This window comes from Lepisma saccharinum, chromosome 26 (assembly GCF_977018435.1).
Source record: "Lepisma saccharinum chromosome 26, izLepSacc3.1, whole genome shotgun sequence".
In the NCBI taxonomy this organism is placed as follows: domain Eukaryota; kingdom Metazoa; phylum Arthropoda; class Insecta; order Zygentoma; family Lepismatidae; genus Lepisma; species Lepisma saccharinum.
The window spans coordinates 1,290,492-1,312,396 of NC_139254.1; the positions used below are offsets into that span (position 1 = coordinate 1,290,492).

General features: G+C 36.6%; 1 protein-coding gene across 1 annotated transcript in view; it reads left to right on the forward strand.

Moving 5' to 3' along the window:
* The window catches only part of LOC145979354 (nardilysin-like), a 90,723-nt gene that overhangs the window by 48,774 nt on the left and 20,044 nt on the right, over positions 1 to 21,905 (forward strand). The window contains exons 11-16 of the mRNA XM_083112217.1: positions 4,451 to 4,706; positions 8,675 to 8,825; positions 12,191 to 12,324; positions 13,704 to 13,935; positions 16,945 to 17,094; positions 21,584 to 21,720. Of these exons, the coding sequence (XP_082968343.1) occupies positions 4,451 to 4,706; positions 8,675 to 8,825; positions 12,191 to 12,324; positions 13,704 to 13,935; positions 16,945 to 17,094; positions 21,584 to 21,720 (1,060 nt within the window). The remainder of the gene's footprint in view (positions 1 to 4,450; positions 4,707 to 8,674; positions 8,826 to 12,190; positions 12,325 to 13,703; positions 13,936 to 16,944; positions 17,095 to 21,583; positions 21,721 to 21,905) is intronic.

Here is a 21,905-nt window from a genome sequence, read left to right on the forward strand (position 1 = left end):
GGAAATAAATAAGATTGTATACAATAAATGCTAAAGAAGTGCATTTTCATTTTTTATGTACTTCATAAGGCTTTCAGGGGGGTGAGGTCCTAACCCCTGCACCCCCTAAATATGTCCTTGGCAGTAATACAATTTATAATAGGAACAGGTGTAGTATACGCTCACCATGAGCATTTTTTAAAGTGTAAATTAGTCTAAATGCAAATAACATTCATCTCAGTGAGTCATACACGTATGCAAGGCTCATTACATACTCTTGACTTAGGCTTATTTACACTTAAAAAATAAATAAATATTCACTTGCACATGGTGAGCATATACTACACCTATTCCTGCTATAACTGGCACAGTATGGGGGGGGGGGAAGTCTTACATAATGAAAGTTTTGAGCAATGAGCGGGTAGATTGGTCATTCACTGATATGCTTCCAATAAAGTGGTGATTAATCTCTTACATTCCAAATGAGAAGAGCTGAGCAGACACTGATGTCGTTACCAGCCAATATCAGTGGTATTGGTATTAGAAAGTATCAGAATTTATTTATTGATACAGGCCAATACTTTTCAAGAGTTTGGGTATTTCATGGCATCTGCATTACTTCCATAGAGTCTAATTATCTTGAAAATTCAAAATTTGAAGTTTCCATGTATTCTGCATCAGGGCCATTTCACGAAAAGTGGTCCTACGCCATGTTAATAAACAAAATGTATTAATATGAAAATTATTATTGTTTTTAATTGCATTAAGGTTTAGATGTTTGTGAATGCATATAATTTGCACATTTCACCAATAGAAGTTACTAGCATCTGCAGCCTGTATGCTTCACAGGCAAGTGAAGTCAAAATGTGTTACATTTTTAAAGTGTCACTCGTAACATACTTTTGTTAATGCTTTTCGCACGTAAAGCCTATGCCATCATACTAAAGGTTTTTTTTCATTTGTTAGCAGGCACCATAAAGTACATCATAATTCTATGAAATCAGTTCATTATGAATATTTTAATCCAATATGTCTAGAATGTTAAATTTTGTGTGTAAAATGTCACACACATAACGCTGGAATGCCCCATCCGCATTGTGTGAAACACTGAATTTCTTGATTTAATAACAGCTATATATTTACAGCCTCCATTCATATTGGGGGTTAGGCGTAGAGCTGACAACTCTGCACTGTAAAAAGCCATGTCAAGAATCAGCAATATAAGGCCATGGATGTTCCCAAGGTAAAATATTCCGGAGGTAAAATAGTCCCCCGTTCGGATCTCCGGGTGGGGACTACTTTGGGAGGTCCCTGGACTAAGGATAAGATCTACGTTAGGAATAAGGATATTAAATTAGGCACCTGGAATGTTCTGAGCCTTTACCGGCCTGGGGCATTTCAGTGTACAGTTAATGAGATAGTGAAGTATAAATTAGATGTAGTAGCTGTCCAGGAAGTTAGGTGGCCAGGAGAAGGAAATTGTAAAACAAAAAATTATACTTTTTTCTATGGTGGTACTGAAAATCATAATTTCGGAACAGGCTTTTTCATAAATAATAGAATTATCTCGGCTCTTAAAACAGTAGAATTTATTAATGATAGGATATCATATGCAGTTTTACAGGGTAGGTGGTGTAAAATTATTTTAATAAACATACATGCACCAACGGAAGATAAAGATGATAATACTAAAGATGATTTTTATACAGAGTTAGAACAGGTCTTTGATAAATTTTCTCAGTATGATATGAAAATTCTGTTAGGTGACTGTAATGCACAGATTGGCAAAGAAGAGACATTTAAACCCACAATTGGTAAAGAAAGTCTTCATGAATTAAGTAATGATAATGGTATAAGATTGATTACTTTTGCAACCTCAAAGAATTTAATTGTGAAAAGTACCACTTTTAAACATAAAGATATCCATAAATATACCTGGTCTTCTCCAGATGGTAAAACTCATAATCAGATAGATCATATTCTCATTGATAAGAGAAGGCATACTAGTATAATTGACGTTCGTACACATAGAGGTGCAGACTGTGCCAGTGACCATTATTTAGTAATTGCTAAATTAAGAGAAAGACTCTCAGTGATAAATCATAAGCAACAAAATCTAAAAGTTCTAAAATTTGATACAGGAAAGTTTACTGATGAAAGAATTAAGAAAGATTACCAAATTAAACTGTCAAATAGATTTGATGTTTTGCAGGATTTAAATGATGATGAAAATATAAATGAAACAGACGTAAATAAGAATTGGGAGCACATACGTAATGCAATAGAATCAGCAGCTAAAGAAAGTATAGGATACCATAAACCGAGAAAAAGTAAGCCATGGTTTGATAATGAATGTCATAATCTAATAGAAATAAGAAATCAGGCTAGACTTAGGTGGTTAAATAACTCTGATGATACAAATCTAAACAATTATAATAGAATAAAGCGAGAAGTTAACCACACGTTTAGAAGTAAAAAACGAGATTACTTGAAAAGCAAAATTAACGAAATTGAAACAAACAGCAAAAATAAAAATATCAGAGATTTATATAAAGGTGTAAATGAGTTTAGAAAGGGGTGGCAACCTAAAGTAAACTTGATAAAAGATAAAGACGGTGATTTTCTAGCTGACCCAAGCGATATTCTAAATAGATGGAAGAACTACTTTAATGACCTTTTAAATGTCCATGTAGGAGATAAATCAGAAGTAAATGAAGTCCACACAGCAGAACCTTTAGTTCCAGAACCTAACTTGACTGAAGTTAAAGATGCTATTAAAAGGCTAAAGAATAACAAAGCACCTGGTATTGATTTAATACCAGCTGAGTTAATTAAATATGGTGGAAATTCATTAATATGTCAAATTCATAAATTAATTTGTTTAATATGGAATAAAGAAGAAATCCCTCAGCAGTGGAAAGAATCCATAATTGTTCCTGTGTTTAAAAAAGGTGATAAAATGAACTGCAATAATTACCGTGGAATTTCTCTACTCTCAACAACATATAAAATATTATCTAACATTCTTTTAACAAGACTAACCCCATATGCTAATGAAATTATAGGTGATTATCAATGTGGATTTAAACGCAACAGATCAACTACAGATCAAATTTTTGACATCAGACAGACACTCGAAAAAAAGTGGGAATATAATCAAAATGTCCATCAGCTATTCGTTGATTTCAAAAAAGCATATGATTCGGTCAAAAGAGATAAATTATATAATATATTAGTAGACTTTGGAATACCTAAGAAGCTTGTTAGTATGATAAAAGTATGCACCAGTGAAACAGAAAGTAAAATTCGTGTGGGTATTAATATGTCTGACAAATTTACAATTCATGATGGTTTAAAACAAGGAGATGCATTATCTCCATTGCTCTTTAATTTTGCCTTAGAATATGCTGTTAGGAAGGTAAACGAAACTAAAGAAGGACTAAAATTAAATGGTGTGACTCAGTTGTTAGCATATGCAGATGATGTAGACTTACTGGGGGATGATGTGAATACAATAAAGAATAATGCTAAAATATTTTTCAAAACTGCTAAAGAGATAGGTTTGGAAGTTAACAAAGAGAAAACTAAATATATGCTTACAGGCCGAAACCAAGTGTTAGATAATAATCAAAATCTAATTATTGGTAACAACTCGTTTGAAACAGTTTCCAAATTCAAATACTTAGGAGTAATATTAACAAATGAAAATTATATTAAAGAGGAAATAAAAAGTAGGCTTAATTCAGGAAATGCATGTTACTTCTCTCTTCATAAACTTTTGTCTTCTCGTTTAATATCTAAGAAACTAAAAGTTAAAATATACAAAACAGTAATTTTGCCTGTAGTATTATATGGGTGTGAAACTTGGTCCATTACATTGAAAGAGGAACATAAATTGAGAGTATTTGAAAATAAGATCCTTAGGAAAATATTTGGACCTAAAAGGGATGAGGAGACAGGTGAGTGGAGAAGGTTACATAATTTAGAACTACATAATTTGTATTCATGTCCAGATATTATTAGAATAATTAAATCAAGAAGACTTAGGTGGGCAGGCCATGTGGCACGAATGGGAGAGGAAAGAGGAGTTTACAGGATTCTTGTTGGGAAACCTGATGGTAAGAGACCAGTAGGAAGGCCAAGACGAAGATGGAGGGACAACGTCGAGATGGACCTAAGGGAAATCGGTAGGGATGGAAAAGAGTATATAGATCTTGCACAAGATAGGGACAGATGGAAGGCCTGTGTTGCTGCAGCCATGAACCTTCGGGTTTAAGAAGGCTAGAGAGTTAGTTAGTTAGTTAGTTAGTATATATTTACAGTCCAATACTTGCATATCAAAATCAATCAACAGTTTGTTATAATTTTCAATCATATCAGTATTGGTTCAAAGTCCTACTGACCCAACTCTAATAGTAAACAATTGAGTGCTCTATATCCTTTTGATTATTGATTTTTCCCTTTCTTTCAGAAATTCCCGATGAATGGCTTGAATCCTGGGATGCAGAGAAGATAGGAGAGCACTTTCACCTCCCGGAACCGAACATCTACCTGTCCACCAACTTTTCTCTCCTGCCTTTCGATTCCAAAGATGAGCCACACCCGGTAGAGATACTCAGAGAAGACTGTGGTGAATTGTGGTACAGGCGAGACACAAAATTCAAACTGCCAACAGCATCGTATAGTTTCCAAATTATTTCTCCAGTGGCAGAATCTTCCCCACAGAAGTAAATTTCTTTTCTCATTGTATTTGTATGTGGAAACAACAGTATTTTGTTATGTCTGTGCAGAATTCTTGTAGTCGTAACCTTTTGTATTCCTAAGCTTGGTACGAGTCAAGTAGCATTGAGCCATTTGCAGACATTGTGCTTACTTCAACTCCTAAAAAAGGGAATAAATGTGCATGTGACTGTACACTCATGCAATTCACGGCTTTTATATGTCACTCTTGCCCAAGGTGCAATACACAAACTTTCTTTCATTGTTTTTAAGTATTACTTCATATATTTAGTCTTCAATTCTTGTTAATGAAAATTAGTTTTTTCTATATAATTAATTTTAGAAAACATTAAAATAAGTGCATCAGAATTGCACTGTATAAAATGACAAAATACTACTAAATTACTTGACTGAACATTGTCACATAATGAAGAGAGAGACTTAAAAAAAAATGGTTGTACTTGATTGATTTGAAAATTATGGGCATATCAGCACATAGGCTATTTGTACCCATCATGCAATATGGGGATAAGCTCCTTAACTAAAAGTAAATAGAACACAGTATCCTAACAAGAACAACTATTATTTCTCCTGAAGTCTACGGTTGTTAAAACCACAACAAAAACTGCATTTTTTATGCTTGTAACAACCGCACTACAAAAGAATAATTCTACAATGCAAGCGATGCGTACATACAAGAAAAATTACGAACTCTGTGTGTTATAACTTCCTCAATGGATTGATAAAACTAATACTACTAGGGTGAATCAAAAAGTAAGTTACACCCGACCCATGTTCCTGTACTAAGAAAGATAAAATAATCACGCTTGGTGGCATCACTGTCTGGAATACTTTCTTCACACACCAGAAGCAGCCATGCTTCAGCTGGTTTAGTATGTGAATAGTCACAGTGTGAGTATGGTGCATCGTATTGAAGTGGCATCCAAGATTGAGGTGCTCTCCGTCGTCCAATTTTTGTGAGCACAAAGGCATGATTGGAGCAAAATCCATTGCCAAATTGTTGAGGTATATGGTGAGAATGCGATGTCATGCCCCATGATCGCAAAATGCTGCCAGATGTTCGAAGAGGGAAGATCAAACGTGAACGACGAACTGCATGTTGGGTGGCCTGAAACTGTGAACACTATCGACAATGCGGAGCGTGTGAATGCAATCATTGTTGCTAACCACCGCATGGAAATTAAAGAGATTGCAAGTGAACTGAACATATCGTATGGTAGTATATCTATGCTAATTCTTGATCAGATGGGTTATCGTAAACTGTGCTCTCGCTGGGTGCCATGCTTGTTAACCGACGGGCACAAAAATCAACATTTTGATGCTGTGCTGTCATTTCTTCGGCGTTATTCACGGATGGTCTGCAGTTTCTGAGCTAAATCATCCAGGAGAAGAGTCCTGGGTGCACCAATACACTCCCGAGACAAAGAGGGCATGCATGGAATGGAAACACAAGGAGACTTTAAAGAAGCTGACAAAAGCAATTAAAGATCGAAGGCCTGGAAGATTGAGTGATGGGGTTGTTCTTCTTCACGACAACGCTACCCCCCATACAGCTGGTGTCACACAGGATTTACTGCAGAAAATTCAAGTGGGAAGTGTGGTCTCACCCTCTCTATAGCTCCGATTTCGCACCCTGTGACTACCACCTTTTCGGTCAGCGTTTCGCGTCAGATGAGGAAGTGCAGGAAGCAGTCTCAAAGTGGTTCAAAGAAATTGGACGGAATTTTTACACACGAGGAATCGAAAAACTGGTCACACAATACAAAAAGTGCTTGGAACAGCTTGGTGACTATGTTGAAAAAAGTTAAATATTCATGCCTTTTCGTCCAATAAAAAGAAAATGAAAATTATGGTGAAAAAAGTGTTACTTACCTACTCCTGGCAACCATGCAATGCACGTAACAGGCAGTGTAGCTTTACAAAAGATGATGAAAATGATATACATGATGAACGCTATACAGTTGTACGCAGAATGAATCACAGATTCAGACGATATATAATTTATGCACATTCGGCGTACATATGGAGGTGAAAAGGGGGGAAATCCCCTGAAAAAACTTTTTTTAAAATGTTGTTTCTCCTCCCCGCCCCCCCCCCCCGAAAAAAAGGATATGAAAAGTTCAAAATGCACATAGAAATTATCGCTGGCATGTAAGAAACAGAAAAACATTTGCATCATTGTCATATGACCAATGTTGAAAAAAGTTAAATATTCATGCCTTTTCGTCCAATAAAAAGAAAATGAAAATTATGGTGAAAAAAGTGTTACTTACCTACTCCTGGCAACCATGCAATGCACGTAACAGGCAGTGTAGCTTTACAAAAGATGATGAAAATGATAACCATTTTCCCTGAGGCATTCATCAACACGTTTTATCATGTTGGAAGCAACTTTATGCAAGGTTGATTGGTTTATATTGTTAATGGCTGTGCAAATGTTTATTTTTAGATCATCAAGTGTTCTTGGGTTATTAATGTAAACTGATTCTTTTGTTCTCGTTGGGTGGGCGCTCTTATCGCATTGCATGGTCGCCAGGAGTAGGTAAGTAACACTTTTTTCACCATAATTTTCATTTTCTTTTTTTCCTGTTTCCAGTATTTCCATGTCATAGACCATCACTAAACACACCTTTTGTTGCCTTCAAACATCAACAGTGTTGCCACTGTACCTCATAATTTTTTTAAAACACCCATTTGGACCGGTACGCCTTTACAAGGCATTTCAGGATTCTATACGCGAAAACGATCGGTTTTCTTCTCTGAACTATAGATGGCGAAATAGTCCACCTACCCAAGGTGGAAATTGACGTCCAAATTTCCGTACGAATGTTTGACATGCAATTTTCCATGCTTTGTGGAAAAATAAATTTACACTTTCACTTACAATTGGCAACACTGCATGAACAACACTGCACCCCATTTGTTGTTTCTATGTTTAAAAATATCTACTTGGACAGGGCTAACATTTGGTGTATGACTTATGTATGTACAGGTTTCGGTTACAAAGTAACGCCACTCTTAATTCCCAGTTGCGCCGTTCGTGGGACACCCTGTAGAAAGGCAGGTCCCAGTCCTGAAAGGGCTGTTGCACTATCTAGTTTAGTTTTATTATTAGATTTTAATATTCCAGTTCTCATCAACATTCATCAACGGAAAGTAGTTTTATCTAAATCCTACTTATCCATACAGTAGACTCACGATTATCCGAGCTAATTGGGACCGAGATTACATCGGATATGGAAAAACTCTGATAATATGGAGATAATGTGTTGTAAATGACGAAACAACACTTAAAACTGTTTAGTAATTATTTATTACTAGTACAACATAAATGAGAAGATTACTTTTTCCGCTTAGAATAGGCCTACACAGACTTAAACACCACCGTAACAATCGGATACACCGACAATGTAACGAACACGTGCAGCACGAAGGGTTACTTGACTCCATAAACAAACAGGGGGGTGCGTTATGAAGCGTGATGTTTTCCAACCACTCCCTCGATTAACCCGGAGCCTCGGTTAATCAGGACTCAGTTAATCGTGAGTCTACTGTATTATCAATTTTAAAATTTCAAGTGCCTTTCATTGCTTTTGCCAAATTTTTACATCCTTCCGACAGCCCTAAGAAACTTCTTTTTTTTTTTAAATTAAGAATTCCGTTACAAGTTGTGCAAGGTCAGGAACCCATAAATTTTTATGGGTTCTATAACAGGACGAGAAACTGTTTTCTCGCACAATATAAATTTGGTCCAAGTTGCATATTGTTTCATTTCAATACGGAACTTGGACCTTATTTAAATTGATCTGGAAAATGGTTTTTGGACCAAATTAAAATACTTTACATACAAAAAGGTTCTTTACGGTTCAGAACACTCGCTGATTTTCCATTCCGGACCAGAATTGAATTTATTTACAATTTCTGGACCTTTAACAAACCTGTTCTGTTATTTCAGTGAAGCAATGCTGGCGATGTTTTCGTACTTGTTGAGTGACCAGATGACAGAGGAGGGATATGATGCTCAGCTTGCTTCTCTCAACTACTTTGTCTCCTCAGTGGACAAGGGGATTGCCATCAGCATCTCTGGATACAATCACAAGCTCTTGGTAAGTGTTTTGGTTCGAGTTGGCGTTTTAAGTCAATTTTATGCACAGTAAGGCTAATCGGGTGTTGGTATTAATGTGTCTGACAAATTTACAATTCATGATGGGTTAAAACAAGGAGATGAATTATCTCCATTGCTCTTTAATTTTGCCTTAGAATATTCTGTTAGGAAGGTAAAAGAAACTAAAGAAGGACTAAAATTAAATGGTGTGACTCAGTTGTTAGCATGTGCAGATGATGTAGACTTATCAGGGGATGATATAAATATAATTAAGAAATGCTAAAATATTTTTCAAAACTGCTGAAGAGATAGGTTTGGAAGTTAACAAAGAGAAAACTAAATATATGCTTACAGGTCGAAACCAAGTGTTAGGTGATAATCAAAATCTAATTATTGATAACAACTCATTTGAACCAGTTTCCAAATTCAAATATTTAGAAGTAATATTAACAAGTGAAAATTATATTAAGGAAATAAAAAGTAGGCTTAATTCAGGAAATGTGTGTTACTTTTCTATTCATAAACTTTTGTCTTCATGTTTAATATCTAAGAAACTAAAAGTTAAAATATACAAAACAGTAATTTTGCCTGTAATATTATATGGGTGTGAAACTTGGTCCCTTACATTGAAAGAGGAACATAAATTGAGAGTATTAGAAAATAAGATCCTTAGGAAAATATTTGGACCTAAAAGGGATGAGGAGACAGGTGAATGGAGAAGGTTACATAATTTGTATTCATGTCCAGACATTATTAGAATAATTAAATCAAGAAGACTTAGGTGGGCAGGTCATGTGGCACAAATGAGAGAGGAAAGAGGAGTTTACAGGATTCTTGTTGGGAAACCTGATGATAAGAGACCTGTAGGAAGGCCAAGACGAAGATGGAGGGATAACGTTGAGATGGACCTAAAGGAAATCGGTAAGGATGGAAAAGAGTACATAGATCTTGCTCAGGATAGGGACAGATGGAAGGCCTGTGTTGCTGCAGCCATGAACCTTCGGGTTTAAGAAGGCTAGAGAGTTAGTTAGTTAGGCTAATTGGGATTGGAGCTACAGTTTAAAGTTGGATCCAAACCACTATGTGCCTCCACCGGGTATCGAACCCAGGACTCCTTGATTACAAGGTGACAACTCTACCACTGCGCCATCGGAGAGGCCGGCAAGTCTTTGGGATTTGTACTTTTTAGTTATTTCAAAGTTGCTGGATTATCACTTTAGGTTCATTGCAAAAGTAAGGATGAATGATGATTAAATAGATGAAGGAACCTACGAAGAACCCTGAATTTCTGGAGACAACCAACAAAGGGTTCAGAAGCACGCAAAAGTCAACCTCACTTCCACATAGTACAACCGTGTAACTGCAATGTTGCAGGCTAACGAGGCTCTGGCGTCTGGACCTATGTCTCAGTTTTTAATAATTAAGGACATTTTAGTACTCAGAGATAGTATAGTTTTAGGTTGTGTTAAGCAATGAATTAATTAGTTTTCAAAACTTTTTAATAGATATATTTCTGTCCTCAGTTTTGTTAAGGGGCATATCCCTGTATTGAATGACGAACAAATATAGCCTGTTAACTAAAGTGCCATAATATCAAAATCAATTAAAGGTACTTTTTTACCATAATAAAGTAAACACAGAGAAACTAGTACTCACTTTATCCTCAAAATTGTTTTCTTCTTCTTTGTTGTATTATTATTTGTTGTATTATTAGGTATATCCAGAAAGTAAGTTTCCCTGGGGTCATGCACAAAAAGGAAACATTATTTCATTCAATGATTTATTGCCACACTTACAGCATTTGTCCAGTTACTTGTCAACATAATTCTCGTCGGAATTCAAGCACTTGTCATAGCGTTATAGCCGCCTAAGCCCCAAACCACTGTGTGACAGCCGTCTGAACCTCTTCGTCGCTGTGAAAATGTTGACCGGACAGGAACTTTTTCAGGTACAAGCACAGGTGGTAATCACTGGGAGCAAGATCCGGACTGTACGATGGATGATCGAACACCTCCCAACCGAATCTGTCCAGAAGGGCTGCAGTGCACCTAGCCATATGTGGCTTCGCATTGTCGTGCAGCAAGATCACCCCGGCACTGAGCTTATTCTGAATGGCTTGTTGCAATGTCCCCAGTGTTTCACAGTAACGGTTAGCATTCACAGTCTCACCTCTGGGCAGAAACTCAGTAAGCAGAATGCCTTGTCTGTCCTCAAACAATGTGCACATCACTTTTTGTGCCGACACAGTCTGTTTGAAATTCGTCTTGCATGGAGATCCACTGTGACGCCAATGCATGGACTGCTGCTTGCTTTGTGGGGTGCTGAATGCAACCCTCATTTCAACCCCTGTGATGATCCGGTTGAGAATTTCGTCATTATCATTGTAACGCTGCAGAAATGTCAGTGCCGTGCCCATGCATTTTTCCTTTGTGTTCGGGTGTCAGTTCATTCAGCACCCACCGAGCACACAATTTCCAGAACAAGAGGCGTTTGGTAACAATGTCCTGCACCAACGTCGCACAATCTGCTTGCTCATGATGTGTGGTCCATACACCTGTTACAGCTGACGATGAATTTCAATTGACTGTATGTTTTGTGTGTTCAAGGACTTGGGAGATGGAATAAGAGCCGCCATGTTTCATCGCTGTCGCGACGCTACTGAGGACTTTCGGGAGGCATTCTTTAGGACATTCATTAGCAATACATATGACCTGCCACCTGTGAGCAAGTGGGAAACTTACTTTCTGGATGCGCCTAATAATTTCAGTGGCCACTGCCACCATCCTCGTTGGAACTTGTTGTATTGTTGCTTGGTGTGCTTCTATTGTTCTCCGGCTGCCGCTAGGTGCGCTGTTGTTAACTGTACATCTGTGTCCATGTCATCTATTTCCCGGCGCTAACTGTTGTAGTGGGAGAATCCAAGTGTGATGTGCCTGTCCGCTATCGATGTTTAGCTATTTTACAATAGCCATAAAATACAACAGGTACAAGTCAAGCACACTGCCCACACACTCGTAAACACCAAAATTAAGGAAACACATGCCACATGAGTTAAACATCGATAGCGGACAACCACACCATACTTGGATTCCCCCACTACAACAGTTAGTGCCAGGAAATAGCAGACGACACGGATGCAGATGTACAGTTAACAACAGCACACCTAGCGGAAGCCAGAGACCTACAAACAATGGAAGCACGCCAAGCAACGGTACAACAAGTTCCAACAAGGATGATGGCAGTGATCACTGAAATTAATAGAACGAAGAAGAAATAAATAGTTTCTCCATATTTATCTACTACCATTTCTCTCTTCTCCCAATTATGAATAAGAAAGTAATTCTGTATCTCTGCTATTCATTTCAGTACCTTCTGAAAACTATTGTGAAGAAATTAAAAAAATTCAGAAGGAACATTGACCCCAAGATGTTCGAAGTCCTGAAGGACCAGCTAAGTAAAGGATACTACAACAGCGTCTTGCATCCCAGCTGCTTGGCTGAGTAAGTGTGACGTCATCACTCTTCCTTTTGGACAATGATAAAGGCACATTGGTAAAATTGCCAACCTTACAATATTTCTGTATCTAACAATACCAATTCTAGGCTAGGGGAGAGGGGGGGGCTGAAGCCTAGTGCACCATTCGAAGCCTTTTTAAAGACAGCAAAGAATATGCAATGGAGATATTCACTCTACTATACTTACGGTTAATTTTTCCGTGCACTTTTTGTTCGTGATCGATTTTGCTAGCTGTCTGGTACAGAGTGACCACTCTAGGACTATGATAAAATTCAAGTATAATTCCCAGTTTTCAAGGCGAACTTTCCAAAAATTCAAGGCTACAAGCAGATTTTTGCTCTATTTCAACCATACATGTTACCACCTCTCACCACCCACACACATACTCACAAAAATATATTAACAATATAAAAGGTGTGTGTGATTCCAAAGTATCCAAAAATTCTCATAAAATTAAATTAAACAATATATATATATATATATATATATATATATATATATATATATATATATATAAAATATTAAATTTAAGGTGCGGAATTTACATTTGCCAATTCACATGCTCAGACTCGATATACATATACAAGTGCAAGTTACAAATGTTACGGGAAATACTAATTTACATTAAATACTAAGTCGGCACATTCAAGTACATACTATGTCTCAATTATTTGTGCGAAGCGAGTCCGAAAGCCCACTGATCCAAGCCATAAGAGCCTTTCTGCTCCCTCTACCTGCCGTTGAAAACAGCACCAAGGAGGTGTGCACTTTGCAATTTTGCTCACGTCATGCGAAACTTATTCGCCACGCTTGTGGGATAGAAACACTGACGTAAGGAAATAAATGGAAGGAGATGTGGCCCGGGAACATTTTGATGTTTTGAAGAAATTATGTTGAATGAATCAATATAATAAAAATTACTTGCATTGCACATTTATTTGGGTTTGCACATGCGAGTATGCGAACAGGCAGCAGCTGCTACTGCATTTAGTTACAGCCTACATTAGATACTACACTACTGGAGACAGTGTAATTTGTTTGGAAGTTGCCTTCATTATTACTTCACGTATTGGAAAATTGCCCAGAAATATGATATGTGGTGATAAAATCAAATGCCGAAGCTAATAACTTGATAAAATCTGGTATTTATAACATCGGAATTTCTTATAAAACATGATTTTCCAACTACGATACTCTTGTCTGCGAAACTAGGTTTTATGATGTGCTCACTGAAATTAATGAGGCATCATAGAAACCCATTTCACAGAGAAGTGAGTACTTTATTTCAGTACATCAATTTGCGACTGTGCCTTTCATTTTCCAGAGCATGAATGATTTTTCTGCACATATTTCTCTCTTACAGCGAAGTCCGCCTGTCCCTCATCATAGAAGTGTACTGGATGTCTATTGAAGATCATAAAGCTCTTGAAGATGTGACTGTTGATAAGATCCTGTACTATATGGATGATTTTCTGAGGACATCATATATTCAGTGTCTCGTTCAAGGAAATGTTTCCCAAGAGCAGGCTGTCAATGCATATAATATGGTGAAAACCATCCTGCGACACGATTGCCAAGGATCGCCATTAATAGAGGTAAGCCTAGTAAAAGCGTAGAGAGTTTGCCTTTACTGGGGAATGCCTAGTTCACAACTTGATATGTTCATGTTCATTGGTTCACAATAATGTTGCCCGACCCTGTGGCCGAGTGGTTAGCACATTGCGCTGCGATGCCAAGGGTCCCGGGTTCGAATCCCGGTCAGGCTTGGTTGTTTGTGAATGTCCATTCATCAATTTCATCATTTCATCACTCATCCCCATCTTCGCAAATTAGCCTAGAGGCTCAAAACGCGAAGTAAAATAAACTAAATCAATCAATCAATCAATAAATCACAATAGTGTTGGGCAATATATCATCCAGACGATATATCATTGTAAAAAATATTGTCCAGGCGATATTAACTAGATGATATATCGTGATGATATTTTGGCGATATATATCATCACAATATTTGGCAATATATACAAGTATCATGTTGGTGATATATCATCACGATATTTTAGCAATATATATATTGCTGATATCATGATACTTTAGCAATATATATCATTGATATCACGATATGGAAAAATATTGTATCGTATCGTCTGTGACAATATTTTCTTGACGATATATCACGATATCAAATTTCCTATATCGTTCATCCCCAGTCCACAACAATGTACGTCGTCCGTAGAAATTTCAGCAAAAAATGCAGACTTGACCGGGGCTCACACCATTCTGTTCAGTTCTAACTTACTTTTCAACATACTTTTTAAATTTTATATCAGATTGGTATCGGTAAATTTTGTATCAGTACCTTATTGGTATCAGCCAAAATTTAATTCAGTCAAACCCTAATTTATGGAATTATGATAGCAGTGACTACAGTTTGTACAGGAAACATTTCTTTTAGCATTTCTGTACACAAATGAGACATGTTGTAGAAAATCAGTTATACGAATATGTGAAAAGGAAAAAATAACTCTATTCCCTGGGTTTTCCAGTTTTTAAAAAAATATTTTTATGAAATTACCAGACTTTCTAGGTCACAGGAAACCTTGCAAATAAAGCTTTGAGAGTTGATCTTTGGTCTGCTGTGGACAGTTTTGTCTCATTGCTTTGAGCAGTATAGGCCACCCAAACCACACAATAATTCTGAATTACTTTGTATACTTGCTTGAAAAAAAAAAAAACATTTCTATTGCAATTTCTGCCTCACAGCATGTATAACTTTACAAAATTGCACATTTGTGTGTATATGTGCAGACCATGCATCAGTAGAATTCCGTCAAAGTTGAAGTTGAAGTTCATGCTAATTTTGACTTCAGCAGTAGTTAGTCCTTGATGAGTTGAGAGACCAGACGTGTGTGTAAGACATGCAGAAGGTCGAAATGGCCAAGTTAGTGAGATCGAGTGTGGAATACAATCAGAGAGCAACAATTATTGAAGGTCACTGACTGAAACAGTGGCGTAGCGTGACTTTTTCAAAAGCGTTACCGGCCATCAGACGTTATCATCTCCACCCTCCCCTCCCCCCCTAAAAAAAACATGCCTTTGATCTGCATTTTTTTTCTAATCCACTCAATGATTTATTTAGCCACAATCACTCCTAGAAAGAACTACCACTCATGACAGAGTTACCGTGAAAATTCAGTGAATAGTAGTTGAGCCTTGTCAACAATCTCTGTTTTTTTGCAAAGAGGTGGAAAGGGGAAGAAGAACCACACATTCGGGTCAGTTTGACATTTCTGCTTTGAGCAGACGACAGAATGCCCCTCCTCCAGCAGTGGAAGGGAAGTCCAGATGTACATACTACTGTTGCCAACTTAGTTTTTTGGAGCAAGGTTTGTCCAATTCACGAATCGCATCAAGTACTTATCTTTTCGTCTATTACTAAATGGTCTCACTTGTAGTTAGATCCAGCTTTGGCTTTGCAGTCCAGCTCTTGTTGCTTCAGAGAAATAGTATCCCCGTTTTAGGTGGGATTTAGCTCTTTTCTGGAAATCCAATGTGACAACACTTGCTGATCCGGAAGGACGCAGCGGCAACAGGGCCCCTAAACAGGCATATGAATAACCCCCTAGCACAATTGCCTCCAAGTCTTTCCCCGCTGTTCCCTCGCATTGGCGGGCACCCTTTCCTCTTGTTGCCTCTTGAGGGTAGCAGAACAGCCTGTCTCTTCACTTTTGTCGGCTGCAGAAAAAATGTCCTCTGCAATATACACTCAACTGCAACGCTGTCGGTTAGCTTATTTAACAATGTTGTTATTTTATTGAGGGAAAAAACTTCTTAATTTCTTTACATTTTGCTGTTACCTGCGGTAACACCGGTTACATGCACGCCATGCCTCTGGTCTGAAACCATAAGTTTCTTCTGGTACCCAAGATCGACTGACATTGACCACAAGTATGAGACCTCAGAGAAGTTTGAGGAAGGTTCAGCTAATCTGGCAAGATAGATTCTTTCAAAGACGAAGATGGCTAGGACCGGCAGTTGCCCAATGAACCCAACACCCAGGGACATCATTTAGAAAATTGGTGAATATCTTATGGGTGAGTGAGACCACCGTGATATCCAGGATGCCACACGCTGGTTAACACAAGCCATTTAGTGCAAAACTGGCTCTCTGACAATGTGGACATGTTCTGGTCCAAGGAATTCTGGCCTCTGAATGATACAGATTTAAACCCTCTGGACTATTAAGTGTGGAGCATTATTGAAAGGGTTACTAACAAGTCCAGGCATCCCAACATGGCATCTCCCCAGGATGCTATTGAGGCAGCATTAGCAGATTTGGACTGAGAGCAGTTAAAGAGGTCATACTCGTGCTTCAGAGAATCGAGGCAGTGATGGAAGTGAAAGTGGGCTACATTAAATAACAGGACACAGAAAGGATCCCTTCAGTAGAAGCATATAAAAGCTTGTTTTGTAAATGTAAGTTTTTGATGAATAACCACTTGCTATAATACACCGTTTGTTTTGTCCGGAATTTGCTGACACACCATGTATACTGCTTGCAAACTGCTTAACAACACACATACTACATGATATGATTTTTTTTAATCCAGTCTAGGGTTGCCCAGGTGCCTTTGGGAGAATCTGCCTGCCGAGTGAAATCCTTCAACGATGCAGACACAAACTCCATCATCCACAACTACTACCAGTTTGGTCCAAAGTCCCTCAGAGACACCTGCATCATAGAACTCGTTATGGTAGGTTCTTCAAACTATGTGCATTACATGGAAAAGCAAACAACTGGGTTTTGTTCTTTTTAATACCAATAGGTACTGTGTGCACACACAACTATGGGCCTAGCACAATAACAAATTTCAATGTTTCATTGCAATAATCTCTTATGTCATCAAGAGGGCAAAGTCTGGTGAGTATACAAGTTGCAACCACAGCTTCAAACTTTAGCAAAAAAAGTTGCTAAATCTGGTGGATTTGTACAACAGTTGTCAACATTTTTTTTTAAAAAAAAAAGTGACAAAAGGTATAGAGGTTGCAAGCACAGTTGCAAACTTTAGCAAAAAAAGTTGCTAAATCTGGTGGATTTGTACAACAGTTGGCAACAAAATTCAAGCACAACGTGACAGGCAACTTTTCTGGCTACTTTCAGAGTTCTTTATGAACTAATATGGAAATTCAAGCTTCAAAAATTTATAATCAGTCCTTTTAACAACTTATGTGGTTATTTAGCAGTACTACATTCAAATTGTTAGCAACACTGGTTGCTGGACATGCTATATTCCTCATTACTTGTGCCATAAGTAGAGGCTGGGTTTTATAAAATCACACAAAAATACGTAGCAAATATTTTGAAATATTTAATTAAATTTTTAAAAATGGTAAAGCTATGTAACCTCAAAAAACATTTTATTTATTAAACTAATATTTATCCATTCACAAATTTTTGATAAATGTTAGTACATTTGACAAGTAGGCAATGTACAGGGTGGGGCAAAAAATGTTACCACCAAAAGGGAAACATACACATTTAATATACCCCTTCAACCTGTGAATACATTTGAATACATTTGAGCATTCTGTCAACCATTGAGTCCATGACCCTTGAACACATGTCTTGCGGTATAGAGCGTATCATTGTCGAAATTCTTTGTTTAAGGTCTTGTATGTCCCGAGGTTTGGTGGTGTAAACACGCTCCTTTACCATCCCCCACAACCAGAAATTGCACGGGCTGAGGTCTGGTGATCTCGTGGTAACATTATTTTGCCCCACAGTATAAGTGGTAACATTATTTTGCCCCACCCTGTATTTAAAAATGTGGTATTTAACTTTCCTACTTTTTTTTTCAAATATGAACACATTTTTAAATTCATATTTTTATGAAAATCTATCAAATCTTATTGGTTCGGTATTGTGCGTTTTACTTATTTTGTATGTCTCCAGGCTAATGACAGTGATGAGGATGAGTGATAACTAGATTATACTGCTGAGACAACAAACATGCTCATGCCCCAGCTGGAAATTGAACCTTGAACCTTTGATGGAAAGATCATAGGTCAGGGAGGTAAAGGAGGTGTTTGGAAAAGTATATACATGAAAGTTGCGTGAATGAGAATACAAGAATTCAGGGCGAGAAGGTAGTAGTTTTTTACATGAAACAATTTACATTTTTACATGTAAACATAATTGAATTTTTTACAGTACTGTAGAGATTACACATACACTTTGAATAGGGATGGCCAAAAATTTCAGATAGTGAATATCCAGATTTCAAATTATCCATTGGATGCAACAGATAATCCAAATATCCAGATAATTTGGATAGAACAGATCTGATGAAGGATATGTAGAAAATATGTACAGTGAAATACGAAAATGACAAATGAAAGAATATGTGGATAGCCTGTAAAATGGATAAATAATAAAACTGACCAGATAATGCACACATTCGGATATCCAGACATTTAAGATAATCTAAAATCTGGATATCAGATATCTGGATAATTGGACAATTTGAATATCTAGATAATCTGGATATCCAGATATCAGAATATCTAATATCTGGATGTTTGAAACCCGGATAAAAAATTATCCAATATCTGGATAAAATTTTATCCGGATTAAAAGTAATTGTTTGTGTACAGTTTGTTATTAACTTATGGGATGCTGGTGCTTCCAATCAAGCAACTAATCAGTTTTTTTCCCCTGACTACAGGGATTTTTTTGGCACACTTAAAAATATTGAAAGTTACTGATAAAGTAATAAAAAAAATTGTGTTAAATATTTCAATAAAAATAATTAATGTGAATTCATATTTTAATGAAATCCTAAAATGAAAGTATTATTTTACACAAAACACGTAAATTCATTACTGTGTCAAAATTTAATGAAAAGTAAACAACAGGGCCTCCCTGATGGCATAGTGGTAACACTGTTGCCTTGTAATCAAAGGGTCTTGGGTCCTGTATATCTATATAATCTGAATATCCAGATAATTGGGATTTTCGGATAGTAAAGTTTTGATGACGAATTGGTAGAAAATCCATACAGTGAAATATGAACATGACGAATGAAAGAATATGTGGATAGCCTATAAAACTGATAGATGATAAAACTGAGAATAATGCACACATTCAGATATGTGGACATTTTGGATATCAGAATATCCAATATCTGAAATCTGTATAAAATTTTATCTGGATTTGGCCATCCTTAACCCATATGACTCCATGGCATTTCTGCAATGTGCGGGGGGGGGGGGGGGGGTAACTTGAAAAAGGATTTTAAAAAAAATGAGTGTCCTCTTGGTGAAACAAACAGCAAAAATAAAAATATCAGAGATTTATATAAAGGTGTAAATGAATTTAGAAAGGGGTGGCAACCTAAAGTAAACTTGATAAAAGATAAAGACGGTGATTTTCTAGCTGACCCAAGTGATATTCTAAATAGATGGAAGAACTACTTTAATGACCTTTTAAATGTCCATGTAGGAGATAAATCAGAAGTAAATGAAGTACACACAGCAGAACCTTTAGTTTCAGAACCTAACTTGACTGAAGTTAAAGATGCTATTAAAAGGCTTAAGAATAACAAAGCACCTGGCATTGATTTAATACCAGCTGAGTTAATTAAATATGGTGGAAATTCATTAATATGTCAAATTCATAAATTAATTTGTTTAATATGGAATAAAGAAGAAATCCCTCAACAGTGGAAAGAATCCATAATTGTTCCTGTGTTTAAAAAAGGTGATAAAATGAACTGCAATAATTACCGTGGAATTTCTCTACTCTCAACAACATACAAAATATTGTCTAACATTCTTTTAACAAGACTAACCCCATATGCTAATGAAATTATAGGTGATTATCAATGTGGATTTAAACGTAACAGATCAACTACAGATCAAATTTTTCACATCAGACAGACACTTGAAAAAAAGTGGGAATATAATCAAAATGTCCATCAGCTATTCATTGATTTCAAAAAAGCATATGATTCGGTCAAAAGAGATAAATTATATAATATATTAGTAGAGTTTGGAATACCTAAGAAGCTTGTTAGTATGATAAAAATATGCACCAGTGAAACAGAAAGTAAAATTCCTGTGGGTAATAATATGTCTGACAAATTTATAATTCACGATGGGTTAAAACAAGGAGATGCATTATCTCCATTGCTCTTTAATTTTGCCTTAGAATATGCTGTAAGGAAGGTAAAAGAAACTAAAGAAGGACTAAAATTAAATGGTGTGACTCAGTTGTTAGCATATGCAGATGATGTAGACTTACTGGGGGATGATATAAATACGATTAAGAATAATGCTAAAATATTTTTCAAAACTGCTAAAGAGATAGGTTTGGAAGTTAACAAAGAGAAAACTAAATATATGCTTACAGGCCGAAACCAAGTGTTAGGTAATAATCAAAATCTAATTATTGATAACAACTCGTTTGAACCAGTTTCCAAATTCAAATACTTAGGAGTAATATTAACAAATGAAAATTATATTAAAGAGGAAATAAAAAGTAGGCTTAATTCAGGAAATGCATGTTACTTCTCTCTTCATAAACTTTTGTCTTCTCGTTTAATATCTAAGAAACTAAAAGTTAAAATATACAAAACAGTAATTTTGCCTGTAGTATTATATGGGTGTGCAACTTGGTCCCTTACATTAAAAGAGGAACATAAATTGAGAGTATTTGAAAATAAGATCCTTAGGAAAATCTTTGGACCTAAAAGGGATGAGGAGACAGGTGAGTGGAGAAGGTTACATAATTTAGAACTACATAATTTGTATTCATGTCCAGATATTATTAGAATAATTAAATCAAGAAGACTTAGGTGGGCAGGCCATGTGGCACGAATGGGAGAGGAAAGAGGAGTTTACAGAATTCTTGTTGGGAAACCAGATGGTAAGAGACCTGTAGGAAGGCCAAGACGAAGATGGAGGGACAACGTCGAGATGGACCTAAAGGAAATCGGTAGGGATGGAAAAGAGTATATAGATCTTGCTCAAGATAGGGACAGATGGAAGGCCTGTGTTGCTGCAGCCATGAACCTTCGGGTTTAAGAAGGCTAGAGAGTTAGTTAGTTAGTTAGTCCTCTTGGTGTAATTTATTGATGTTTCAGTACTTTGTGTAATTAAATATGCTGGATAAAATATGTACATAATTACAAAAAAACCTAGGGTTCAGTTATAATCTCAATATTCATTACCTTTATTTGTTAGCTAATAATGGAGGAACCGGTGTTCAATATTTTAAGGACAAAGGAGCAGTTGGGCTACAATGTCTACTCTATGGATCATGACACTAATGGAATTCTGGGATTTTCCATAACAGTTAATTACCAGGCTCATAAACATAAGTAAGTTGATTCTTGTTTTATTTCTTTATTCTGCTGTCTTTGCATATATGAATTCCATTACAGCTAGTCTGATACCTATGATAGCATGTACGAGGGCTGATTCAAAAGAATTGCTTGGAATTTAATCACCTACACAGGCTGATAGTTTCTGGAGTCCAGCTAACATCATATGCCCATAAAATGAC